Here is a 24,426-nt window from a genome sequence, read left to right as displayed (position 1 = left end):
GGAGCTGTGCACTGCTGCTAACCCTGGGGAAGGAGGTTAGTCAAACTGGTCCAGTCTTCCTGTGCTAGAGAGAAACAGAAATTGGAGAGGGAGAGAGACAACCCCCCCGGTCCCATCGAGTGCATCCTCAGTCCCCTGCCATTGCTGGCCCTTCCTCCCTAGGGCTGCAGCCAGCGTTGTCCTACAGCGGTGGTTCTCAACCCGCGGAAGATGACTACGAGCAATCAGAAGTGCCATGAATACACACATTTCCCATCCAAAGGGGTCTGCACCCCATTTGAAATCTCCGAAGGGCTACGCAAATGTAAAAAGGTTGAAAACCGCTGGTCCAGAGCCATTCTGGCAACGGTACTGCCACCCCTCCCTGGAGATCGCTGTCTGTGGGACTGATTCGTGCCAGCGCTGTGCAGTGCCCGGTTGGCATTGGGCATGCGGTCGCTTGTCTCTTTGATCTTTTGTGTTGCGATTATCCTTTACCACTATTTGCATCTCCCCTCAAGGGTAGCGTGTCACCTGTTTGCACTCGTGGCTTGTGTTTGGGCTGCTCTCTGAACTGGGTGATGGGGATGCAGAGTCGTGGGCCTTGGCCGCATGGCTGTGAACTCACGCACTCGAGTCAGCAGTGGCCGTTTTAATACGTGACAGGGTGTGTTGCTTAGGGGCCAAAAGCAGCTTCCCTAATGCTGGAGATGCACTTATCACACGGCCTGGTCCGCTGCTGCTGGTTACACGGCACCCTTTTTTGCCTTCCTCCTGAAATGCTGCGTGTCCGCGTCGAGCTCCTTCCAGCACGTGCCTGCAAGCAGAAGGCGGAGCAGGTTGCTGCTGAGCTGGACCCAGCCCTCCCGTGCCCAGCACCTGCTGTTCGTCCTTTCTCTGCAGGTGTTTTTTGCAGAACTGTATTTGTTGTTCTTGTTCATCTTCCAGTCACTGTTAGGAGGTTGATAGTAAGCAAGCACAGGGGTCTGTGCTCAAACTCTCCTGCTAAATCCAAGTCCGCACTTGTTCATCGGTTTCAGAGGAAGGAAACTTGGCTGCGCTTAAATGTCAGAGGCACGACCGAGCCGCCCGGGACCACAGAAGCAGTGTGGCAGCGCAACTGTGGCGTGTTCTGGCTGACATGTGAATTTGGGATTTGCGAAACAAAAGGAGCGGCAGCTCCGGGAAGGACGTGAGCTGGTTTATTTGGCCCTGTCCACAGCACTTGTCATGCGCCTTGCTTGGAAATCCTGTTTTAATTTGGTTAAGTGTATTGGTTAAAAACATTAACTGGGTTTTGATTGATTCCATCAATATGGTCAGATCGAGGAGGACGGTCGTGATTCGGACTGCTGAAATAATTGCAAGGAAATGAGATCAGTGACCTTTAGGCTCCTTTCTTTGGCAGTAGCAAACGTCCCTGTTGAGGCAGCACTTGTGGAGGGCTTGTGTGCTCTTTGTACTGATCCCTTCCTAATTCAAATACAAAATCAGTGTATTTTGTGCGTCTTGGATGCTCTTCAGATACCTTGTCAGCGAGCGAAGTGGACGGGGGGTTTGGTCCTTCTGTGTCAGTGAGGAGCACTGTGTAAAGACGATCTTTTGTACAGAATACGAACAGGAACGTGTGACTGCAACGCCCACACCTTTTCTTTAAATGTGGTTGGTTTTTGTTCTCTTGGGCTGTTGCAGTAACATGCTGCTGGGCAGCAAATTTAGCAGGAGAGGAGTGTCTTGTGGGCAGATCAATGTGCAGCTACAGTAGAAAAAGTAAATGCGTTCTTAGGATGCATAGAGGAATAGTGCACAGTATGGAAAACATCATGATGCCATTAGAGAAACCAATAGTTCATCCTCATCAGAGTCATTTTCTGCAGCACTGATAACCCCTCCTCAAACAAGATATTGCAGGGTCAGGAGTGGCAGAGACGGGGCCAGCAAATGACCAGGTGCCCGGGAAAAAAAAGTCTTGGGAAGAAGGTAAAAAGAATGGGACTTTTACATGTTAAAGGAGACAAGTCAGAGGGAAAGGATCCAGAGAAGGGAGGTCCGGAGTCTGTCTTCCCTGTCTCGTGGCACTGCAAGCTGGAAAACACCAAATGGATGCAGGGTTGCTCACGTGGCCGTGGTGCGGTTGGACCGGGGCTCAGAATAGCGGTGCGGCCAAGCCTCGAAAGAGAAACCAGCTTCTGCACAGATGCAAATGTCCCGAGTGACAGCAACTCCAGCTAAATGCTCTTGGGAGTACTTGAAACCTCGTGCCTCAGGGCCCAACCCCATTTCTGTGTGTGGGGAAGAGACGTTGGGTTCAGGCACGCCGGCCCCCGTCCGCCTGCCGGGGGGTTTCTTGCATCACCTTCTCAAACATGTGGTCCTGGCCCCTCTCGGCGGGGGAGCGCTGAACGGGCCGGGCCGTGTGTCTGCCCGGCAATTCCTCTGCTCCTGGAAACGAATAGGAAGGGCACAGAAACGTTTGTAACGTTGCCCGTGACACTTCTGGAAGTTTCTGTACCCTGTCACTCCGATCGAGCTTTGGGGGACAGGCGCTACATTTGGAATAACCTGATTCTCTGGAAACACAGGCTCGATTCGGGCAGGGTCTTTTTAAATGTCTGGGGTGTGTAAGTGGGATTGCATGAAGCTCGCTGTTTGCAGCTCTTTCGGATGAGACCGTAAGCTGCTAAATTTCTGTCCGCAGTGCTCAGGCACTAAAGCTCTCTGTGTGTTTTGTGTGAGGGAGGGTTGTCCTCAAGTCCTGGGCCAAAACTTACCCTTCGCTGCATTGTACATACAGCACGCTGCGCTCTGGTCGACAGCTGTCCCCACTGCGGCCGCGGCGGCGTGTCAGTGGGGTAAGCGCATCTTGCATTTGTTCCCCCTAAAGGGCCTATTTGCAAAGAAGGGTTGACCGTTCCCTACCGGTATTACGTACTTGAATAATACTAACATGTCGAAAAAGGCGTGAGGTTATTATTGTGCCATAGTTTCTGCTAAATGAAGGAAAGAAATTTGGACGAGAGTTAACGTGCCTGTTTCTTTCTGGCAGTAATTCATACAGAAAAAGACAGTTTCCTAAGCATACCAAAATTTGGTTGCAAACAAGAAGATTAGAGCTGTCTTTAAGCTTTCAAACCCTGCAGGTTTCTTGGTCGCTATCTCAAACGTGTGTCGTGACAGCTCGGGAAATTACCTAGAGAGCTCTTACGACGACTAGCACGAGGCGAACGCTTTCACAGCTTCTTCGTAAATGCTTATGTTTTGGAGGAAGAGCACGCACCAACTGCTGAAACTTCCTTCGCCTGACGGAGGGGTTTTGAACCCGAAAGCTTGATTAATAATTGTTTTTCCAACTATTGAAGTTGGTCTAATAAAAGATATCAGATTCACCCAAAGAACCTTGTCTGCTTGTGATGTTTTTGATAACTTTTTGAGCGCCGAGCGAAGAGGATCGCTTGGGTCGTGTTTGAGCCCTGTCTTTTGCTCTTGCTCCCAGTGGTTTCCCCCCGGTCAGTGCGCACGTTTATACATCCCTCGCTCCGCTTGCAGGTCGGCGGTGGCGCCCGGTGCCGCTGTTTGCATGGTTTTAGCAGGGGACTGCGGTAACTGGGTTTGCAGCCTGCCCTAGCGTGTGCTGCTTTCCGCCTGAGTTGCAGAGCCTGGCTCTGTAAACCGACCTAGGGCGGGAGCTCCCGGCCCCGTGGGTCAGGGCGAGTCACCGGCGCAGAGCTTAGCAAAGATTTGCTGCCTGATGGCAGAGCCGCCCCGCGATAAATCACTGTCCCCGCGGTGACGAGGGGGAGGGATGTTTCGGGAGGTGCTGTGTTTTAGCTGATCCAGAGAAAAGGCTGAGTTTGGGGCAGGGAAGGGGGTCCCTGCTCCGAGGATGGTCTGAACTGGAGTCACTCCCCCCCACGTGCTCCAGGCTTGCCGGAGCCGGTTCGTTCTCCGTGCATTTTTATGTCACGTTCCTGTTAACTGAATATTAAAAAGCCTCTGATCTCTGACATCACCGCCGATTAGCATAAGGAGCCGACTTGCCCGGCTCTGCAGCGCAACGTCCGGGTGGCGGGCTGCTCGCTGACCCAATGGCTCCCTGACCGGCAAGGCAGTGGCACGATGCTTTCTTAAAAGCTGCTGGGTTTTGGGGGGGGATGAAGCAAGACTCGCACTGTCTGGAAGGTAACGTATGGTGCGTTGGCGTGCTTTCTGACTGACGTCTTGCCCTTGCTGACTTTTGCACCGTCTTTTGTTCAGAGTAGGTGTCTGGAGGCCCGATTCATTTGAACCCCATTGGTCTTGGGGCGCGTGCAATGACCGCGGTTGGCGGGCACTGCAGGCCACGATTAAATCGCGTTCAGGCCGCTCACCGCACGTTGCATTTTCTCCTGGAATAATGGACTATCGTTGTAAATCCACCTACAGCAGTTTCTGGGAGGTTTCTTCCTTTAGGCCTTCATCAGCCAGGCCGTTTCATAACGGCGACAGAGAGGAGATGTGTCGGAAATGTGCCCGCATTACTGCATGCGTGCTCGCGGGTCACTAGCCGCTTGATGTCGTCAGCGCAGGTGTCAGATCTCCAGGACTGACGTCAGGGCAAAGGGGTGTTTTGGGCGAGCCGATCCCCTATTTTGTTCGGAGAGACATGTGAGGCAGCATTGTGAACCAAAGAAAATAAGGCTATCAGTTCCACTTAGATAACCTTTGGCAATCAACGGAGTCCATGCGAGTTGTGACCTTAGGGCTTGAACTTTCTAATCACATGACCAGCTTGTAAACTGACCTGTGAGGACGACTGCTGTATCCCCGCGCAGAGGGAGAAATTGGCAATCGGGATCAAGAGGTTTCCCGGCAGGCTGGGGACTGGCTCCGAGCAGATCTCTTCATGGCTGCGACGCAGCTTCCCGGCGCGTTTGGAGAGGCATGAGATGGATGCATGGGAAGGTAACGCGGCCCCGGCCCGGGGAGCCTCTCTCAGCGTTCAGGAAAAGTTTGGGGGCTTGCAGCAAACGGGAGCCTCCGGGGGAGGAGAGTTAGCAGGAGAAGGCAGTGCCTTTTTGTGTGCAGTTTGGGGACGGCCAGCAAGGCCGGAGAGCTGTTTTCTTTGTTTCAAAAATAAAGCAAGCTTGGCAAGAAAATGTAGGTTGGATGCCTTTTGGTTTCCCGCACGGCCCTTAAGCATTTAATTGTAGCTCAGATGATGGGATGATTTATTTAAAAGAAAGAAAGAAAAGTATTCTGTTTGTTTTGTGCCTTAATTTGTTTATATTTAAAGCCCCTAATCCGTTTGACCATCTGGAAAAGCTTTATTTAGTATTGTTAATTATTGATAGTATCAGGGTCATGTGGACTCTTGATAACACAGCTCCATCTCTCCTGGGACTAATACTAGTTCACAGATACTTTACAGCTTTTTCTGTGCTTGAAAACACCGGCAAAGCTTCCACCGATTATTGTCTTAATGTAGTAAGGAATCTTTAATCGATTTAAAGACAACCTAATCCAGGCCAGAGCAGCATGCATTAAAACAAAAAGTTGCTGGCGCTGTGTGTTTGTGCCGTGCCCGGCCCGGGCTTTGTGGCTGAAACGTCTCTGGCTTCTTTTTTCCCCCAAAATTATTTCACTTTTTCTTAATTCTGTAACTCTCCTGCAAATGAGTTGGCTAGCCCACTAGAGCCAAGATAAATATTTCCTGAGGGAACTTTGCCAGTTTTTTTTTTATTTCAGAATTTGTAAATGTAAAGAAACTCAGTCTGTCAAACTTTAGTCCAAAACATACCGTCCCATTGAAACGCCGCTTGGAGTATGTGCAAAAAGTTGAATGATTTTTATTAGGACGGAGAAAGCTGACCAGTTAGTAAACTAGTGATAAAAGACTCAGCAGGGTGAGATTCGTAGGCATAGAAAATACGTCATTAGCAATCTCGTGGCTCTTACAACATCTGCAAAATGCAGTTTTGCAGTCAAATGGTGAAGCACACGTGTATGCCATTTTGGTGTAATTGCGCATGAATTTTAGGAGCTGGGTTTTGTTCAAAATGCTTTGTAATACAATTCATGTTAATTTTACGTACAATAGTAAACTATTTCTTAACTTTAGGATAAATGCACCACACGTCTCTGAGAGTTATGTATTCTGCCTTGGTGCAGTCTTTTGCTTTCTGAACAAAACGTTGCGCGAGTGGATCATTGCAGTTCAGCTTTTACGTGGTTTGCCAATAATATTTTGGTACGTAGGACTTGATAAATCTCGATAGGTCTGAGCAAATGCAACAGGAGCTGCGGGACAAGTAGTTTCCTTACTTGTGTGTCTTCAGCAGCTGTGTGAATATCTAAGGCAGTTAATGAGAGCCAGCTAGCAAGAAGTGGCATTTTGCAGGCTCGTTTTGGAACTGGTATCATTAAGCAGTCGTTTGGTGGTGGAAGAGAAAACTATTGAATTTGCTTCGTATTTGCATTTTATAAAAATAATCCAGACCCCTTTGTTGTCCTGAGCAAATTAATGTGTAGTTCCCATTTTTCTGTTAATGTTTTTTCTTTCAGTAGTCTACAGTGCAGACTAAATCTTCTCTTTTTTTTCTTTTTTCGGCCAGAAGAACAGTGTTTTACAGTAAAGAAAATTAGATTGCAAGCAGCCTTTTTTGTGAGTCTAGGGGCCCTGTCCATTTAAATTAACCTTTTTCACAGCTGGGCATACAAATGTTTTTGTTTTAGTTCACAGAGGGTTAATTCTATTCAGGCTTTGACTATAGCAGGCCTGATCCATGGAGCAACACAATCTGGTCTTTCAGCCCTGTCAGTCGCTAGGCAGGAAGTCTTATTTCTTAAGCCATCGTTCAGAAGGGGGGGTTGGGAATCTGCAAAGATCAATACCGGGAACGAGAGACAGACCTTGGCCCATTGTGCACGCTCCCAAGATGGGCTCAGTATGCGAAGACCGCATCTATCTCGGGGAAGAACAGCACCAGCAAAATTACATTCACGTGCTCATTGATTACAACTTAAATAAAAGCCCCCGGAGCAGACTCGTTTGCGGGTGTAACTTCAAGCTGCATTGGCTCGTTGGAGCAGCGCAGGCGAACGGCACTGGGAGGGGAATGCCCCTCGCTGTAGAAAGGTTCGATTTAACAGGAGACGGGACTGGATGCTGACGTTTAACTGCTGCGTGGAGCTGTTCCCAGTACAATAATGCAAGGAAAAAGAAGAAGAAAACTGTTTCCTTGATGCCTGGTTGGTGTTTGAGGCAGCATCAGCGGTGAGAAAAGGGCCAGGTTTTGTTAGGATTTAAGTAACACACGTGCGAGATCTTCCCTCCAACAGCTGTTATTGGCTCTTGACATTTTAAACATTGCTAAACAAAGACTCGAGGGCGTTGTGAGTTGAAACCAGAAACAGAGAAAATAATCATAATATAGGCCTAAGAATAATAATCTCGGGTTAAGAAACTGCGTTAGATACATTCCTGAATCGCAGCGTTAGTGCGATTCACGTTTCTGTAATAGTGATGGATACGAGCCTCTGGACTTGGGAAAATTGCATCTTTGGGGAGTTATAGAAACACGCTGGGTTGGAAACGATTGCCCTGTACATTTTTCCCCCTTCCAGGCTAGTGGCATGTTTTATTCTACCCCTTTCTCTTTTGGGATGTTTCAGGACGAAGCCGGGGGTCAAGTCTCCCCTCTAACTTGCTCTCAAAAATCAGGAAATGGTGCTTGCCATAATGTGAAGCCTTATACGTGACCCATAGGATAAGGCAGCTGTACAGATCCAGGTTTTCATTCGTTTGCAAGGAGCGGAGATTGATTTTAAGTTGCAGAGAAGTGACTGTTGCAGGCATCCTCCATCACAGAGTCAGAGGATGCCTTTTCACAGCAAAGGAAAACCGTGCTGCCACTGGAATAGCATCCAGATTCGTCTGGAAAGTCGTGGCTCTGACAAGTCAGGGAAACAAAAACAAATCATGCATCCTCTTTGTGGACCGCGTGCAACTTGTAGGAGGGGGCTTGAAGCAGGCAGGCCAGCAGCACTGCTACAGCAAAGCCAGAGATCAAACATCGGTTTTGCTAGCCACCGGCCACTGGTTTTATCGCTCTCTTATAATCTCATTCACATGTTTCATGATTTCTGTACGTTCGCGTACATTCAAGTTATTTGTGTGCTTTATATACATGCAGCAGCATGAGGCTTAAGTGTTGGATTAACTTCAGTTAAAAATCACCCTGAGGCCTGTCTGATTTTAGGAAAAAACCGTGTTTAAAGCCATGTAACTAGAGGCAGAGCGTGTTACAAGAGTTGTGGTGTTGTGCAGTTTGCATTTTTAAACTTCTGCTTGCTCACATCGGCCTGCGACTCCTAAGTCCAACGTCATAATATTCTTGTAGAATTTACATTGTATTAAAATGTGGTATGAAACCTACCATGACCTTTGAAAACAATGCATCCTTTAATGTGGTTTAAGGGGAGGGTTTAGTGAGGGAGTAACCATAAAAATCTTCAGGGTTCAAGATGAGGTTGAGATTTTTGTGAGTGCTTTTGTTGCAGCAGCAACTGTTTGATTTAGTGGCCCCTATTACAATAGCCCGGGAGAACAAAGCCAGAGCATCCCATATATGAGTTCGTTAAGTGTAAGACACATTAAGAAAATGGGACAGAGAATTGCTGCTCACTTCTCTCCATCCCTCCGCCCATAATAAATATGTAAAAGCTGTTTGAGCAAACTGCTTTCAACTTCAAAAAAAAATCCACCCCATGCTGCATGTGACTTTATAAAAGCAGAAGAATCAGGGGGTGTGCGCTGCAGCGGAGCCAGGGAAAAATGCTGGGACCAGTGTAAAAAGTTGGTGTGCCTTTTGCGTGGTCTGAAATTCTTCCCAAATTTCAAGGTTAAGGGACAGTTTGAAGCTTCCCAACGCAGAGCTGCTTTACATACATTGAAAAGCGTGGGCAAATTTAAAGGTCATTGCTAACTCTACCATGGTCATCCTGATGCTCATTTATATGAGAAACTTGCATTAATTAGGGCGAAAAATAGCAAAGGTCAGGAGTCAGCAAGCCCATGGGCCTCAGTGGATTGTCTGGGGGGCAATCAGAATTCCTGCAGGGTTTTTTAAGCCATCAAAATACTGGGGCAATCAGAATTCCTGCAGGGTTTTTTAAGTCACCAAAATACTTCTGTGTTTTGGAGGTATTTAATTTGCTTTTCAGCGCTCTGCATGGTCCGGCTGGTTTGTGGGGCTGCCTCTGTGCCCGTGCCTGCCGCAAGCAGGATTTGGGGGAGCCCCAGCGCACGCCCTGTGCACCCCACCGGTTTTAATTTGGATAGGTAACCAGTGGTTTAGCATTTGATGCACTGAGGCATGTGCACGCCGGGGTTATTGTGGCAGCGGGGTCATTCACACTATCCCGTTGTTATCCATTTCCACACGACAAGGGTATTGGGAGGGAAGGATCCTGATCCTTGGTTGCTTTAATCATCCATGCTTCCTAGGTTCGCTAGGCGACAGCCCCTTTCTTTCAACAACAACAACAGCCACAAAAAAGGCTGAGGCTGGAAATGAGCCCTCATTTAAATCTCCAGTTATCTGTTTGCAGCCTGGGTACGAGGGAGCCTAGTGAGAGAGCACTGTCCTCTTTTATGAAAACACTACAAGTCGTGGCGCCGTATGTTGGCGCTGGAGTTTGCCAGGGCGGCGTTAATTTGTGGCTCGCCATGCGCATCAACCCAGAGCTGTCTGGATCCTTGCTCGGGTCCTCAACCTGCCTTGCAGCAGCCCTGCGTGCCGGGGCGCTCTCGCCATGGAAAGCCTGCAGAATAGGGCTATTCACGGTAACCATGGGATCTCTCCATCAGCTCAGGATTTACGGTGGGGCTGATGGGGGCAGAGGTGCAGGGGAGGAGTTAGCTGAAGTTGAGCTAAACCCCACCGCCGATCGGGACTCTTCTGCTCCGCATAAATCTCCCTCCCTGTTTACCGCATAACTCGAGGAGACGCTATGCAAGTCCAGCTTCATAGCGTCCCTCGCAAGCTAGATGTTCAGGTAGATAGAAGCGCTGCCTGTGATCTGCACCCGCGTTCCTTCAGCTGCCATCTTCGAGAGCATACCTAAAGTTGTCTGTCTTGTAAAACTGGGAACGCCTCGTTCGTGTGATCGTTGCGCCCGTGAGCACTGCTGCTGTTGGAGGTTTGCAGGCTTCCCTCGCCTGCCTCTTGATATGAGAAGTTCATAACAGTTGCAATAAAAATTCACAACAGTGGAAACGTGCACATGTTGCTTCAGTGACTTTTAAAAAAGCAATTCAAAGGCAATCAAAAGCACCCATTCATGGGTTCGAGAGCTGCAGACAGAGGTACCCACAAGTCAGTTAAGGGGGTTTAGATTTTTGTACTTTGCTGAAAATTGCTTGCACTTGTGATCCTAACGTCTTTTAGACGATGGTTGATAATGTAGATTGGCTGCCTTTGGTATTAACAAAGCTCCTGTCGTTTCACGGATCAAGCGCTTGCTTGAGGGCTAACCGAACGAGCTCGAGGTCCCTTTCCATCCGAGGGTTTTATTTCCTCCATGCGACCGAATGACTTGAACAAAGATTTCTGTGAGGCACGCCATGGGATAAGGTCTGAGAGACTGTGCCCTGGTTTTACGTAGGCCGGCATAATCTACTTCCCGCGACACAAAGGAACATCCCCATAAGCATGTCAAACCCAAGGCTGTGCACCCTGTGTACTGAACTGAGGTTTTCCTCCTGTCATCTGCCCATCCCTGAAATCTCGCATCAGCCTGGGTGATACATATGGCTCATTTTAAGTGCATAAAAACTGACATAAACTTCTTTGTGCATAAACATTTCACTAAAACACTGACTCCAGTCTGGAAAGCAAAGGTAGTGCTAAAGATGTATCCTCATGCCAGGGTGATGCCAGGGTTATGAACTCCTCTAATGGGCCCAAGCCCTGGGACCCCCACCACTGCCCTGGCATGTCCTTGCATTTACTGCCAGGGTCATGCATGTGGCCTCTCTGCTCGTCCATCGGGACACCCCTATTTCCCTTGATCCCATGTGTTCAGTGGTGGAGAGAAGCAAGCATTGTGTCCCAGCGTGGCTAGGTGATCCTCAGGATTAAACACAGGAGTCTAGGGTGACGTTTTCCTCCCGCTGCTCCGCAGATCTGGCATTTAGTTCCCACTGCATCACCAGAAGACGTCCCACTGGTATCCAAAGGGGGAAAATGGGCCTGCTCCTGCCTGCCTGTGGTGTCGGTGCAGCCTCGTTTCCAGAAACTCACGCCACTTTAGAGAGGGATGTTGCAAGGTCAGGATTGTGCCCGGGGGCTGGGTGAGAGGGGGCGGCCTGGGGGAGATGACCTCACCTTGCTGATCCGGTCTAGTCTGAGGCTCAGCCGCCGGGGGTCGTCGGCAGCCCCGCACACGTGCAAGGAGCAGGAGCAGCATGGCGAACTGCACTAGGAAGCTGGGCGCAGATGTGCCCGCCAGCCCTGGCCTGTGCCCCGTGCGGTTAGGCTGCAGAGCGCTTCTGAAGCATTACGTTATCTCCTAGTCCCGTGTCTCCTCTCCGGTAACTCTGACCGATCCCTTTACGATCCGGTAAAACAAAACCCACGCTCCCTGTGCCGGTCCTCTCCCTGATTCCAGAGCAAATTGCATCTGGGAGCGGGGGCGATGTGCCCTGAACGGGTGTTTTGGTGATGCTGTCCGAGTCGAGATGTTAAAAATACAGTTTTGAAGAGCTAATTGAGCAAGCAGCCTTTAAAAGGAGCGGCTGTGCCTGTAGCCCTGTGTCTCCAGAGCAAGGAGACTCGAACTCCAAGGCTGAGGAGCGCGTTGTGTAAACCCGTGTGCTCCGCGATGGGACGCAGTCTGCACGTGCGGGACAGATGAACACGGTTTGGAAACCAAAGGGGCGGAGCGAGCTAGTGTCATCTGTGAGCGAGTTTTACAGAGGAGCCGCTGGAACCGGGTAGATAAATGACAGCACGCCAAACAGAGCCGAACTGGGCCTGATTTCAGGCAGTTTGGACGGGCCTCGCTCGAACGTATTGAAGAGTCCCACGCCTCCCTGTTACAAATCCCACTCCAAGAGACGTGGTCTGCACCGCTCTTTTCTGCAAAATAAAAACCTACAGCTCCTCTTTAAATTTCTGGTGGCAAGCTGTCTGCTTCACTTGATGGGAAGTATAGATTTATCTCCTTTTCCGGGAGCGAGGCCTGCTCGTGTTTATTAGAGGTGTGCAATATATTTTTACTTGCGTCTTGATGAAATAGTGGGTGCTCTGGCAACCCGAGCTCTGTCTTCCTGACAGGTTTAGTTGTGTTTTCTTTATAAAAATGGAGCTACTTCAAATTAAAAAAATCAGTGGAAGGAGTGGAGTTGCGATGGTTTTTAAAAGCAGCCTCTCAAGCTCTTCTGTCCTCATCTGGGTGTTAGCATGGTCCCAGGGCTGCATTTTGTGCCTCGAAAACAGGTCTCTGAGCACTTTCCCATCTCTGCCTCCCCCCCCCCCCCCCCCCCCCCCGCCCCGCCGACACAACTCCCCCCCCCCCCCCCCCCCCCCCCCCCCCCTGGTCTGCAGCTCCGTGAAACACTTCCTCACACTTCTGCGGGGTCTCGTGGAAAACGAACGGCTCGGGGATGTCCAGCATATCGCCGGTGCTAACTGCCTCCGGTTAGATGTGGGGGACTTTGGCTCGTAGAAACTCTCGCAATACAGACCGATACGTGCACACTGCTCAATACTTTCTAAAAACCTGCATATAAAACTCCCGTAAAGGAGCGCTGAGCTTGCAAAGTCGTACGTTTTTGTCCGCGGACACCAGGAAAAAGACGGCCCCCTCGCGCACGTGTGTTATAATCGTCTTTCCCAGAATGACAGAGGAAATACGTAGCCAGGCCTGGGACAGAAGGAGCCTGTTCCCCTGGGTGCTAGTTCTGGACCTTAAAGAGAAGAGGACATGCTTTCTTTTTCTCAGCGTCTCTGCTTATCATCGCTCTCAGAAACTGCCCAAATGCTTTGGTAGAAACTCTCATCTGTGCCTCAAGCACAGTTTTCTTGAAAAATGTGGTTTGACCAACAAGTTTTAGTTAAAATTAGCTTATAGGCATCCTGACTACCTCCACCTGTAGTTTACTGATCACTGCCTAAATGCTTTAAGTGATCCAGACCTGTTTTGTCCTCTCATTAATGTCCAGCCGCCCCTTCACAGCTGTTGGAGAGGATGCGCTCCCCATACCAAGTTTCAGGTTTGCTCCACCTGGCAATCAGAGTAGTACAATGTAAGTACCCTGTAAATCCCATTATATACCTTCAGGGTGAAATAGCTATTCTGCTGCTAACGCTTCCAAAGACGGCAAAGCAACTGAGCAGCTCTTAAGTTGGGCTTTAAAATGTGACCGTGATAATGTGACCCTGGATAATTTGAATAAAAAGATCCATATTCCACAGCGGAGGCCTGGCTTACGGCGCTCGTGATGATTTCTGCTCGTGCAGCCATTTGGAGATGGGAAGAGGCGAGTGAGCTGTCACCAAAGCAACCAGAAGGATGGGATCTTGCAAAGATCAGACCCATAAATAACTAGCTTCTGAGCTGGTCGTATTCACTTAATGTAGAGCTAATGCATGCTGAAAGCTCGGCTGCTGAGCTCTGTGCCGACCGCGGGTGCTGAATCACGACAGCGAGAAATAACAGATTTACAGGAGCTAAGTTCAAGAAATTGCAGGTGAAATGTTTCCTGGTAACGTGCTGGGGCCGTTCTGTGGCAGTTCAGCAGCTGGTTCGGAAAGCAGCCTTCTTTGCCAGGATGCTAGTTGGTGGGTCTGGTGATTCGACTTCCACTTCAGGAAAGGGCATTGCCATCGTTGTAAGAAACTCGAGATGGATTTTTCCCCGCCCCCCATGTTAAATATAAGTTTTTCATTTGCTTTGAGCAAAGGACAAAGTTCATGTTGTCGTACATAAGTAACTAGAAGGGAAACCTAGAAAATTTGGGAGTGGGAGACTATTTGAAGGAAGCAGTCAGATGGTGAGTGGATCGTGTTAAAACCTTTAAAATATATATATACATGCCTCCAGTGTCAGCCTTAGATCAAGATGTCCTGCCAGGCTGTAGCTTGGCCACGACTGGGATGATGGCAGACGGTGGGTATAGATTTAAGTTAATTATCAGGAAGGTTTCCCCCAGAGGTCTTGAGATTTTTCCTGCTGCTTAAAGGAATTAAACAATATTTTGGATCGCAGCGTGGCTGTGGTGGGAAATATTTCAAGATGCATGAGTCATAATAGGAAATTCCTGATTCAACTGCAACTTTCTGGGCGTACCGCTGTTGCTCACCGTTGGAGTTACAGTGGTGGGTGGTCACTGAAACCTTTCTGACTAGCCTTTCTTCCCATGTGAAGGAACGGCAAGTCTCAGCTCCTGAGTCCACGTGAGCTCTGCCTGGAAGCCACGTCTCCTGCGCTCCCAGTTCAACGGAGCCGCCCCCCTCGCAGGCATTGCCGGTGCAAGGGTGCTCAGGAAGCCCAAGACAAATCAGTGCGCAAGGTGAAGCCAGTTGTGCGAGCTAGTGTGGCCAGTTCACACGTGGATGTACTTATTCACGAGTGAGGTGGCCTTCGATTGCAGTGGCTGACTCTTCCTTAGCATCCCTGTGTAGACGTGGCCCAAGTCTTCGACTTCGGCGCCTAACAGCAGAAGCGACAAGACTGGACCTCGGTCCGGGACATCCGGGCTTGTGGCAGGAGACTGCGTCTCTCACCCAGTCGAAGGCTTTTACAGCGGCCCAGGCTCCGGGTTGATGCACGTTAAATTTTAAGTTGAAAGAGGGACGAGTTCAGACGCATTCCCAGTGTGGTCCTCTCTGGACGTATGGAAAGGGGTGTTGTCTGTTTTCTCCATGCTGTCGTGTCTGTGACGAGCGCGGTCCGTCGCGGTTAACAAGGCGCTGAGCGAGGGGCTTGTCTGGGATGAGACGAGGAGAAGAGGTAAAGTGCCCGTGTGGCAGGAGCTTCTGCAGGAAGAGGCTTTGGATGCCGCTGACGGGATTCTTTTAAGTACAACTGACTTCTAATGTGAAGCAAGATTTAGGCCTTGCTGTAGATGCAAGATAATGAGAATACATCTAGGTTAACAAAGTCAGTTGCTTTAGCCATCATTTACTTTATTTTCCTTTCAATTTGACATCTCTGTCTATGAAAATTACTATGTGCCCACTGAGATCCTTGCTGAGCTATACATCAGCCCTATTCTGTCTCGGTGGGAATGTTAAAGTCTTAAGATACCAAATTTAAGATGACAGTTCCCATTGCTGGGAGTAGTACAATTTACATTTTTTTTTTCATCCAAAAGCCTCTTATTAAGATTTGGAAAGGGAATAGTAAAATCCAGTCTTTGTGTCTTAACCTTATTATCATTTTTATAATAATGTGCATTTACATTCTGTGCGCGCGCGTGTGCGTGTCTGCTTGCGTGTCAACTGCGTCGCAAAGCCTTGGCTGACAGGTCGAGAGCTGGCACGGAGAAGAGACCTCGTCTCGGCCTGTTTCCCCGAGTTGCCTGAACAAAACCCGCGCCCTGCCGATACTTGGGGTTCTGTAGCGGGGAGATCACCACGCGTCTGTCGGGTACGTTGTCTCTGTGGTTCACGCTGCTGCACATCAGTTGAGTCAGGAAAAAGGCTTTCCATGCACAAGCTCCAGTTGGCTTCCCCCTGCCACCTCCAGCAGATTTGCGTTGGTTGCTTTTTGTCCAGCAGGAACCTGAGCATCCAAGCAGGTCTGTCCTGCAGAGGTACCTGCCACCCCCATGACACGAGCTCTCCAGGCATGGGCTATGCTCCGCATGGCAGTGCGGTGGTAACACCTCTGCTCACACTCGCTTTGCACGTTGTCACTTTTCCTCTCTGCAGACACCAAAATAGGTTGTGTGCTGTTTGTCTTCTCACCCCCAATCTGAAGTCCTGTCTTAGCTGTAGGATGAGTAGTACTTCCAGTGACGCACTAATGCTCTCCAGTTGTGGCTTTAGTCTAAATGGGACTCTGAAAACCACTAGCTCTCAATGGCAAGACTGACCTTGTTTAAACTCATGCTTTCTTCCAAGCTGCAGATGGTATTTGTATTTTCCTAATGTGTGGCACATGTTGCCTTCTATTGACACCAGATACTGAAAGGAATGTTGAAATGAGAAGAATTGAAATGCAACTGAGAATAAAACACGAGTCCTGGAGGTAACACAGCATTCTCATACCACATTAGTAAGAAAATATGACACTCAGGCCTTTGATGTCATCTCTGTTCTTTATTAACTACAGTGGAAATAAAAGAAATGCATGAAATAGGGTCATGGGAAGCCTGGCAGTCCATCATTTTGAGTGTAGATAATGGTATTTAAATTCTGCTGTGATATTGTATGTGAATAATAAAAAGACTATATTTTTGTGACATGATTCAGGGAGCTGCAGTGAATTACAGTTTAAAACACACACACAATCATTTCTTTTACAAGCCATGTTGTAATTTCTAGTAAGCAAATGTGACGCTTCTGTGTGGTTACTCTGTGAAGATAGATTTTGCTCTGTATCCCCCTTCTTTTAACCGCTGGTTTATCCTGGGATTCCTGGGCTCGGTCTCCTCTGAGATCAGCCTGGCAAGATGAATGCCACACGGCACTCCCGGAAAGACCGGTCACACTTGGCAAGGGATCCTTTAGCAGTCTGTTCTCTTGTCCTGATGAAGCCGATGAGGGACCCAGCACCGGTGAAGGCCTTCTTCTGTCTGCAGCCTGCTCTCGGAGGCAGGATTTTTCTCAGGGGGGCTGCATAGCACTTGCTTGCTTCGAAGCTGCAATATTGACATGCCGGCTGCAGCAGACCTGGCTGCCGTAGGCTGTTGCTCGCGGTGTAGTGTACTTTGCCTGAAAGGACAGTCTGCTCATCTCAGCTCCTTTCTCTCTCTATATATATAATTTGGGGAGGCGGGCAGCATTTCTCAGCCATGGCGTTAGCTCTGGATGAGGACAATGTAGATGTGCTGCAGTCTTTCTTGACTAGTTTTAGACCCTTTATTTTAAAGCAGAAGGTTTTGGTGGCTTCTCTTTTCACATGTGGTGGCTTAGCTCAGATCCAAGCATGAAGCTTACACCTGTAGTGGAAGCCTCCATGTCAGCGTCTTCCTGGAGACCGCGGGTTTAAGTGTGCGTTGGTGCTTTCCTGCCAGTGCAGGAGGGTCAGAGACAATGGTCAGGTTGCCTGGCAATGTTCCTATGTGGAGTTCATGCTGTTTGGCACGTGCCTACCAGTCCTCCTTGGCAACCGCGCTTCAGCTAGAGTCTTCTCAAACATTCGGTGTGAACTTCGGCCACATCTGAGTGGGAGAAATTTTACCCACATGCACTTCAGCCAAGTTATTATTCAGAACAGGTGGGATCTCACAGGGGCTAAGAATTGGCCTCCTAGTATCAGGAATGTGCACGCCGTGTGCTTCTCCAGGCTCTGCCGTGCCAGTTTGGGTATGGCACGCAAGGGCGGAGTGGCGCTGTGCTGGGTTGGTGCGGAAGGGCTCAGGTCGTATGTTTTTGCAGACGGGCCATTTTCTCATCTGAAGCCTCGTTTCTCTTCCAGATGACCGGGTTGATCTGCGAACCTGCCTTATCTGTGGAGACAGAGCAACAGGTCTGCACTACGGTATCATCTCCTGCGAGGGCTGCAAGGGGTTTTTCAAGCGGAGCATTTGCAACAGGCGGGTTTACAGATGCAGTCGAGACAAGAACTGCGTGATGTCACGCAAGCAGCGAAACAGATGCCAGTACTGCCGGCTGCTCAAGTGCCTCCAGATGGGGATGAACCGGAAAGGTAAAGTCAGCGAGCTGCTTCAAATATCCGATTTGCACACACGGGCAAAAAGGGGCGGCTGGGCCCTGGGTGTGACAGGAGCCGCCTCTTTCTGGGAGAGGCTGGGGAGAGCTCTTGTGTTGGTACCTCACCGCATATCCTGTTGGCTTTCTACGAGCACTCAGCCAGAAACCAAGAACGCTTCTTTCCGCCAGTCCCCAGGTGACGTGGCTATCCCCTTCACTCATCGTTTGGGTTGTGTTCAAGATGACATTGGCTGTGCTTACTAGCAATATCAGCCTGCTCTGGGCACCTGTGCCTAGATGTTACCAGTGTTACACAATTGGGCCCTTGTTGCACTACTGACCCAGTGCCCCACTTTGGTGCTGCTGCTCACGTTGTCAGTGCTAGTGCCAGTGCTCACTGCGACACTCCCATTTTAAGCCACGGGTATTAGAGGGTTTATGGCTTTCCAAAAATAGCTGTTTGGGCTGATTTGTGTTCAAGCCTGTTTTCACCTTAGAAGTAAACTTTCTGGGACAATCCTCATGTGCCTCGGTTTGCAAAGGTTGGTTTTGGAAGTTTGCGCATGGATGTTGTAGCATGGCAAAGGGAAGGACTGGGTGGCATGGACAGGAGCATTTCTGGCTCTGCTGGTTTTTGAATTATTCCTCTTGGACAGAAATGTAAATGCCCTTTCCAGAATCCCTAGAGAGTCTAGTAAGACCTGACACGTTAGGCATTCAGGTTTTCACAGGCCTCAGGACTGCCTGATGTTTAATCGCAGGCCTTAGCTAAACCCTGCCCCAGAAAGCTCTTGGCTCATGTTGCTCTTCCAGTTTATGACATAAAACCATGCCTCTTCCATACCAGGCACAGTTTTGCTGAGGGGGAAAAAGCCATGCTGGGACATGCGCTTTTAGGCTGGGGACCACCGGTACATAAACTCCTCACAGATAATTCATGGAGTACCCTGAGGAAGAAAGTCTTGCATCGAAACCTTGTCCAACTTTATCCCAGCTACCTGGTTGGTCCAATAAAAGAGTTCGCCCTAAGAAATCTTTGCTTCCCACATAATTTCTGGACCGTCACAACTGCAACGTGACTCTTACGCTACCTAATCAAGTAGAAAGCCCATAGAACCAGCATACTTTTTAATCTGGTGTGGTTGTCCCTTTACTGGCAGGGAGAAATCAATTTGTTTTAATTTGTGCTTTAATTTACTGTACTGGTATCATGTAACTGTAACCAGCCCTCTGCTTAACCCCTCGCAACCCAAGGGCAGGGGTTACATAACTATTGAGCTATTTGTCAAATATTAGTAGAAACTACAGCCTAAAAATGACAGCCTAGCATGAGTAAGAGAGAAGGGAAGTGGACAGCAGTCTTTTACTGGAATGGATCTAGAAGCAATTTTTCTGGGATATTTTCAGCTGAACACTGACAAAAGCAATGACTCTAAAAGAGACAGCATCACGTAGTACAGTTGTCAGCTGGGTCAAGACTAGTTAGCAGAGTGAGGTGACTGGGATGCGGTTAAATGAGTCAGGCAGCGCCTTTGAAATCTGAGGCCCATATGATGTTGGCTTTTAATTTTAAACAGAAAAATGCCCCTGTGAAAAAAAGAGTTTGATGTGGTTAATTAGGCCATCAAATCCTGCTTTAACCTGCCAGTCTACGTTTTCATGGTGCTGGAATAAAAACCTGCAGCTGTTTGCAGCTGATTTTAGGAGACTACATTGAGATTGTGATTTCAGTATCAGTTTCTCCTCTTAGTAAAGCTTCGGTATTCTGACCGTTTTAAAGCTGTGGCAGCATGGCCTCCTCTGCTTTAGAAGCCAAGGGATTTTCTGGTTTAACAACAGCAAACAGGAAATGGAGCCGAAGGAGGAGCTGCTGTAATATAGCGATTGTTCGGGCTCGCTCCTTTGATATGCACAGAGGGCATTCGCTTCAGCAGGCAGGGCAGGAGTCATTGTGGGAAAGGCTGCTTCCTGGAGCCAGAAGCAGAAATCTCATGTCGCGTGTTTAATTCTCCTATGGTTATGCTGTCACAACCGGGGAAGCCTCTTGCCAAAGTCATTCTTAGACTTTTTAGCAGAATATGCTGCAGATGCGCCGAACCCTGGTCTCTGCCGCGCCGTCTTGCAGCGAAGCTCTTTCTGCCGAGACCAGCGTGTGGGATGAGCAAGAAATGTGGAGTGTGACACGTGTGGCATTTTGCTCAGCAGGGAGCCATAGTTGGTTCAAGCTGGATTTTAACTTGGGGAATCACATTTTGGGTGACTCAAACTTGCCATCAGCGAGGAAATGATCAGATTGCTCCCCTGGCTGACCTCTCCCTTCTCCTTCCTTTCCATTTCTCAGTCTGTACATGGGAGCCCCGAGTGTGCGGGTGCCAGGAACGCCCCGTCTTCCCGGCGCAGCTGTCACATTTCATCCAAGCACTTGGGTTTCTCCTCGTCTGAGCTCAGGGTTACAGAAGCCAAATGCTATTTGGCTTCATTTGCCTGCATTTTAAAATAAGTATGTAGATCGCATATGTTCTCCTCTGAATTTTATGTTCCAATATTTTTATCGTGAGGCTTCATGTGGATTTCTTTTCTGGTTGTGGTTTCTCAAAAAATGCCACCCACAGTCGGTCTCTTCAGAGGGAGCCAGGATCCAAAGCGCCCAGGTGGCTGTCTTTATCTGTTGCACACATTTCTCTTTTTCCCCCTCTCTGGATGAATGACTAGATTTTTCTCTTCTCTTTTCTGACTTGATACCGTGATCCCTGTAGCAGGGAGTCCATCTCCCTCTCTTCCATTTGTTCGATTTTGGGGAGAGCTGTTACTGATGCAGACGGCAGCTTTTCCTGTCCCCAGCGGCATGTTGCGGATGTGGTTGTCTTTCTGATCCACAGAAAGATGCTGATGGGTCTTCTTGGAGCTTTTATTCTTAATGGCAAGTCGCAGCCTTGGGAAGCATTTTTTTTTTTTTTTTTTTTTTTTTTTTTAGCAAATGGTTATTTAGCAGGAAGCAGTGACATCTCCTGGCCACTGCTGGGAGATACCAGACTGGCGTCCCAAATGCACGAACAATTGCAGCTGGCCTTTGGTCATGGCTCTTTTTGTGGAAAACTCCATTGATTTCATTTGAGAAGTCTGATTGCCAGGGTCTTAGATGAAAAATGGATGTTCTCATATGAAGGTAAAGGCTTTGGTTGACGAGCAGCTGTCTTGCTGAGATGGTTAATGCAGGCCCGCTCTGGGTTTGGGAAGGGAGTGGTGCAGATGCATTTCCATGTCCCTGCTGTGCGGAAACGCTCGGGGCCTTCAGCTGCGAGCTTACAAAGGGCCCAGTCTGCCCTGTCGGCTCTGAAGAGCCTGGGGCAGGGAAGCAGAACTGGTACAGAGCTCAGTTAGGGGAACGCTTCACAACAGGATCCTATTTAAAACACCCTACATAAATGAAGTATTCCAGGATGATCAGAGACCTTGAAGCAAGCAAAGCCCCTGTATGTACTGAGGTACAGGTGAGAAGGGTTAGATACAGCAGCTCTGGACAGCTAAGAAATCCTCTGCTTTTGGAACAAGAAGTAGATTAGTCTCCGTAGACCTCTGAATAAACCGTTTCCAGCAAGGCCTGGATCTGGCAGCTCACATAAGTTAAAATGACCTGTTTAAACCAGGAGCTAATGGAAATGGCTGAGAACAAAGCTGGTTTAGCCCCTGTGAACCTGGTCCAGCCAAAATGCACACAGTGCACCAAAGCTAGCAGGGAGCTGACTCAAGCAGTCATAGCCATGTCAGGACATGAGACCAACATAGCTGCAGCCTGAGAGCAGCCCTGCAATGGGGGAGAGGTGAATTGATGCCTTTCAAAGCCTTGAGAAGGAAGCTGAACAGAGCTAGCGAGGGATTTTCCATCTGGGGTAGAGAAAATTTGAAAGAAAAAAAAAAAGCCCCAGGTTCCTACAGCAGCAGCCTGGTTCGACTTCACATCCTTTGGGGCTCTGGTGACAGACGCAGCATTGCCCTGGCAGAGAAGAGCCAATATAAGCTCCTAATGCTGCAAAATATCAGGCTCCTCGAGGGTGCAGAGCTGCGGGGAGCGTGCACTGAACAAAGCGCACAGCTGCGAGACCCCGATGGGTAAACAGCAAACCCAGGCCAGCGCTTGCAAGCTGAACGAGGGTTACAGCTGAATGCTGCAGGCAGACAGGGTAGGTTAAAGAGCACAGGGCTCTCTTGGGGCCATGTTTGCTCTCCTGGTTCCACGTGTCCAATTTGAAAGTGCCTGGCAGCTTGTCAGACTGGTGCAGCAGGGTGCCGGGCAGCGCTGCAGTGGCACAGAGACCTGTAAAAGTCTGTTTTCTGCTACGATTTGTTGTATTTGGAGATTGTGCTTGGAGCTGTAAAGGCTGCCCCAAGGATCTTGCGGTCTCGGTGGGGTGAGGACAGGATGCTTCAGGCCATCTTGGAAGGGTGTGAAGGCTTTCAGTGCCGCACACCTAGCCTGGCAGACTGGCGTGTTTCCCATTCAGTGTCTGTTTGGCCCCATGCCTAAAAGGGAGGTGATGGTTGCAGTGGAGAGCAGTCCCCATCACTGCTGGCCCACTCGCAGGGCTGTGGCTGGGGTGTATCCACCTGCCTTAGCAATGGCATCTACAGGTCAGGGCAGAAGCAGTGGCCAAACCTCGCTGCTGCTGGTGCTGTACCTGTTCTGTAGGTAAAGGACTTGCACCTCCGTACCCAAGAAGTTGGCAGCAGCTACTGAGCGCCTGGCGTTCTTGACAGTCAGCCCCTGTATTTAGGGGCCTGCGTGGTGGGTGGAGCAGAGCTTTCCATTGCTGTTCTTTTAAGATCTCTGCTCAGCGCTTTTAGCACATTTCCCCAGCGCTGGACCTGCTTTCCAAACCAGCTGTACCCCGCCCAGGGGCATTACTGGAAAGGCATCTACACAATGCAGTAGAGATCGCCTTCCTAGGGCTACCTCGCACCTCCTATGCTCCGGCAGCCAGGGCAGCGCTTGCCAGAGACGTGTCTAGACATTTCAGGAAACATGCAAGATCCCACTTCAGCCGTTTCCCGGTTCTGGCTACTGTGTGGCTGGTGGCCTCTCCATAAAGCTCCTGCTTGCTGCCCTCCCAGAAAAAGAGGGTTTTCCCAGCTGACTCAATGCCGAGTACGCAGGAAGGTCGACACGGGGTCCATAAAGCCAAACTCACCTTGGGTCCAGTGTTAAAACTTGGCTGGAGCATGGCCCCTGTCCATCCGATCTGGCCTGAGCTTGAGAGCTGCATGCCACAAAGCATATCAGTTCTCAGCTGCTTCGCTGCGTCAGGTTGTGAAGTGGTCCGTGGCTGCTGCTGCTGGCAGCGTAACTCTCTAGGAAGCATGGGAGAGGAGCGAGCAAACGGCTACGGCTGCAGAGAGGCACTGCGGTTTCTGAACAGGTGCTTCAGCTTCCAGAATAAATGGTCAGAGATACAGACCACTAGGTGAGCAGATTGCATCTGGGATGCAGGGCCGCTCCATTTCCCTCTCCTTTCCTCACTGGGCTCTGCCCCTGCTCAGGAAGACGGTGTTCCCCGCGGGCCCTGCTGGCGGCGGTGCTGGCAGGAACCCCTCAGCTTTTCTCCCGATGCTCGGTTGGCTTTGTGTCCTGGCTGTTTTGTCTTCTCCTGGAGCACCAGAGCTGGGCCGCAGCTGGAGGTGGGATACTGGGCAGGGGTGGAGCAGTGCGCCGAGGCAGCACGAAGGACCTTTCTTAAGTACCCGGCTGCTGAGTCTTGCTCACGTGTCCACAGTCGTATTGATGAGTGGAACGGCCTTGGGAAGGGATTTCCCCCAAACTGGCTTGGCAGAGACCTTGGTGTTTCTCAGTTCTCTCCACAGCAAGCGCTTGCTAACAGGGATAACCCGAACGTAGCTGTTCCTCGCCATTGCCAGGGTCTGAGACGTTGGTGGCACCGTGGTCTCGGATTCTGCGAGGTTTGAATTTCCGGAGGATGGAAATGCTTTCATTCCTCTCAGACCTCTGGGTTCAGCGGGGAGGTATTGGGGTGAGACCTAGCAGGCGGCGTGATGCAGGAGGTCAGAAGAGGGGCTGTCTGCGAGGCCTGCAGCTCCGCAGAAGGGCATCCTGCCAGCCTTAGCCCCATGATTTACTCTCATATCCGGTCTGTGGATCAGTGCCATCCCTGGTGCTCAGAGGCTGGTTGCAGCTGTGGCTGTCCTGCGTGGAAGGTGGTGAGCTCCCTGTCTCTTTGCAGGGCCTCTCTAGTCCTAGCCTCCACCTTCTTCTTGCTGCATCTGGAGAAAGGAGTTAGGTCTGTGCTCTCAGCTGAGAGCCAGGCAGGTGTTGTATTTGCAAGGACTCGGTGTCTGCAGGAGCAGAAACGGGACACCTGTGACGGGCTCCGAGTGCTCGGCGTTGGTGAAGTGTTTCTCAGGGGTCCAAGATTGGCTCTGAGGGCTGCGCTCTGGGGAGCTGAGGTTGGCCCTGCAGAACGGTCCAGCGCAAGGACCTTCCCGCCAGGCGGGACCCGGGCCACAGGAATTGCAAGGCTGTCATAGATTCATAGATGTTAGGGTCGGAAGAGACCTCAATAGATCATCGAGT

At 49.8% G+C, this 24,426-nt stretch overlaps 1 protein-coding gene across 5 annotated transcripts in view; it reads left to right on the top strand.

The window, feature by feature from the left end:
* Positions 1-24,426, top strand: part of NR6A1 (nuclear receptor subfamily 6 group A member 1) — a 130,970-nt gene that overhangs the window by 89,126 nt on the left and 17,418 nt on the right. For 3 of the 5 annotated variants that reach the window (XM_006016909.3, XM_025194381.1, XM_025194396.1), the window contains exon 6: positions 17,608-17,838. In XM_006016909.3, coding sequence (XP_006016971.2) covers positions 17,608-17,838 — 231 coding nt within the window. Of the gene's footprint in view, positions 1-4,046; positions 4,159-4,746; positions 4,921-17,607; positions 17,839-24,426 lie in introns of those variants that run through there. The other 2 variants (XM_014526822.2, XM_025194401.1) reach the window with 2 other exon arrangements.

This window comes from Alligator sinensis, unplaced genomic scaffold (assembly GCF_000455745.1).
Source record: "Alligator sinensis unplaced genomic scaffold, ASM45574v1 scaffold611_2, whole genome shotgun sequence".
In the NCBI taxonomy this organism is placed as follows: Eukaryota; Metazoa; Chordata; order Crocodylia; family Alligatoridae; genus Alligator; species Alligator sinensis.
Note: the sequence above shows the minus strand (reverse complement) of the source record. Positions and strands in the feature narration are given on the sequence as shown.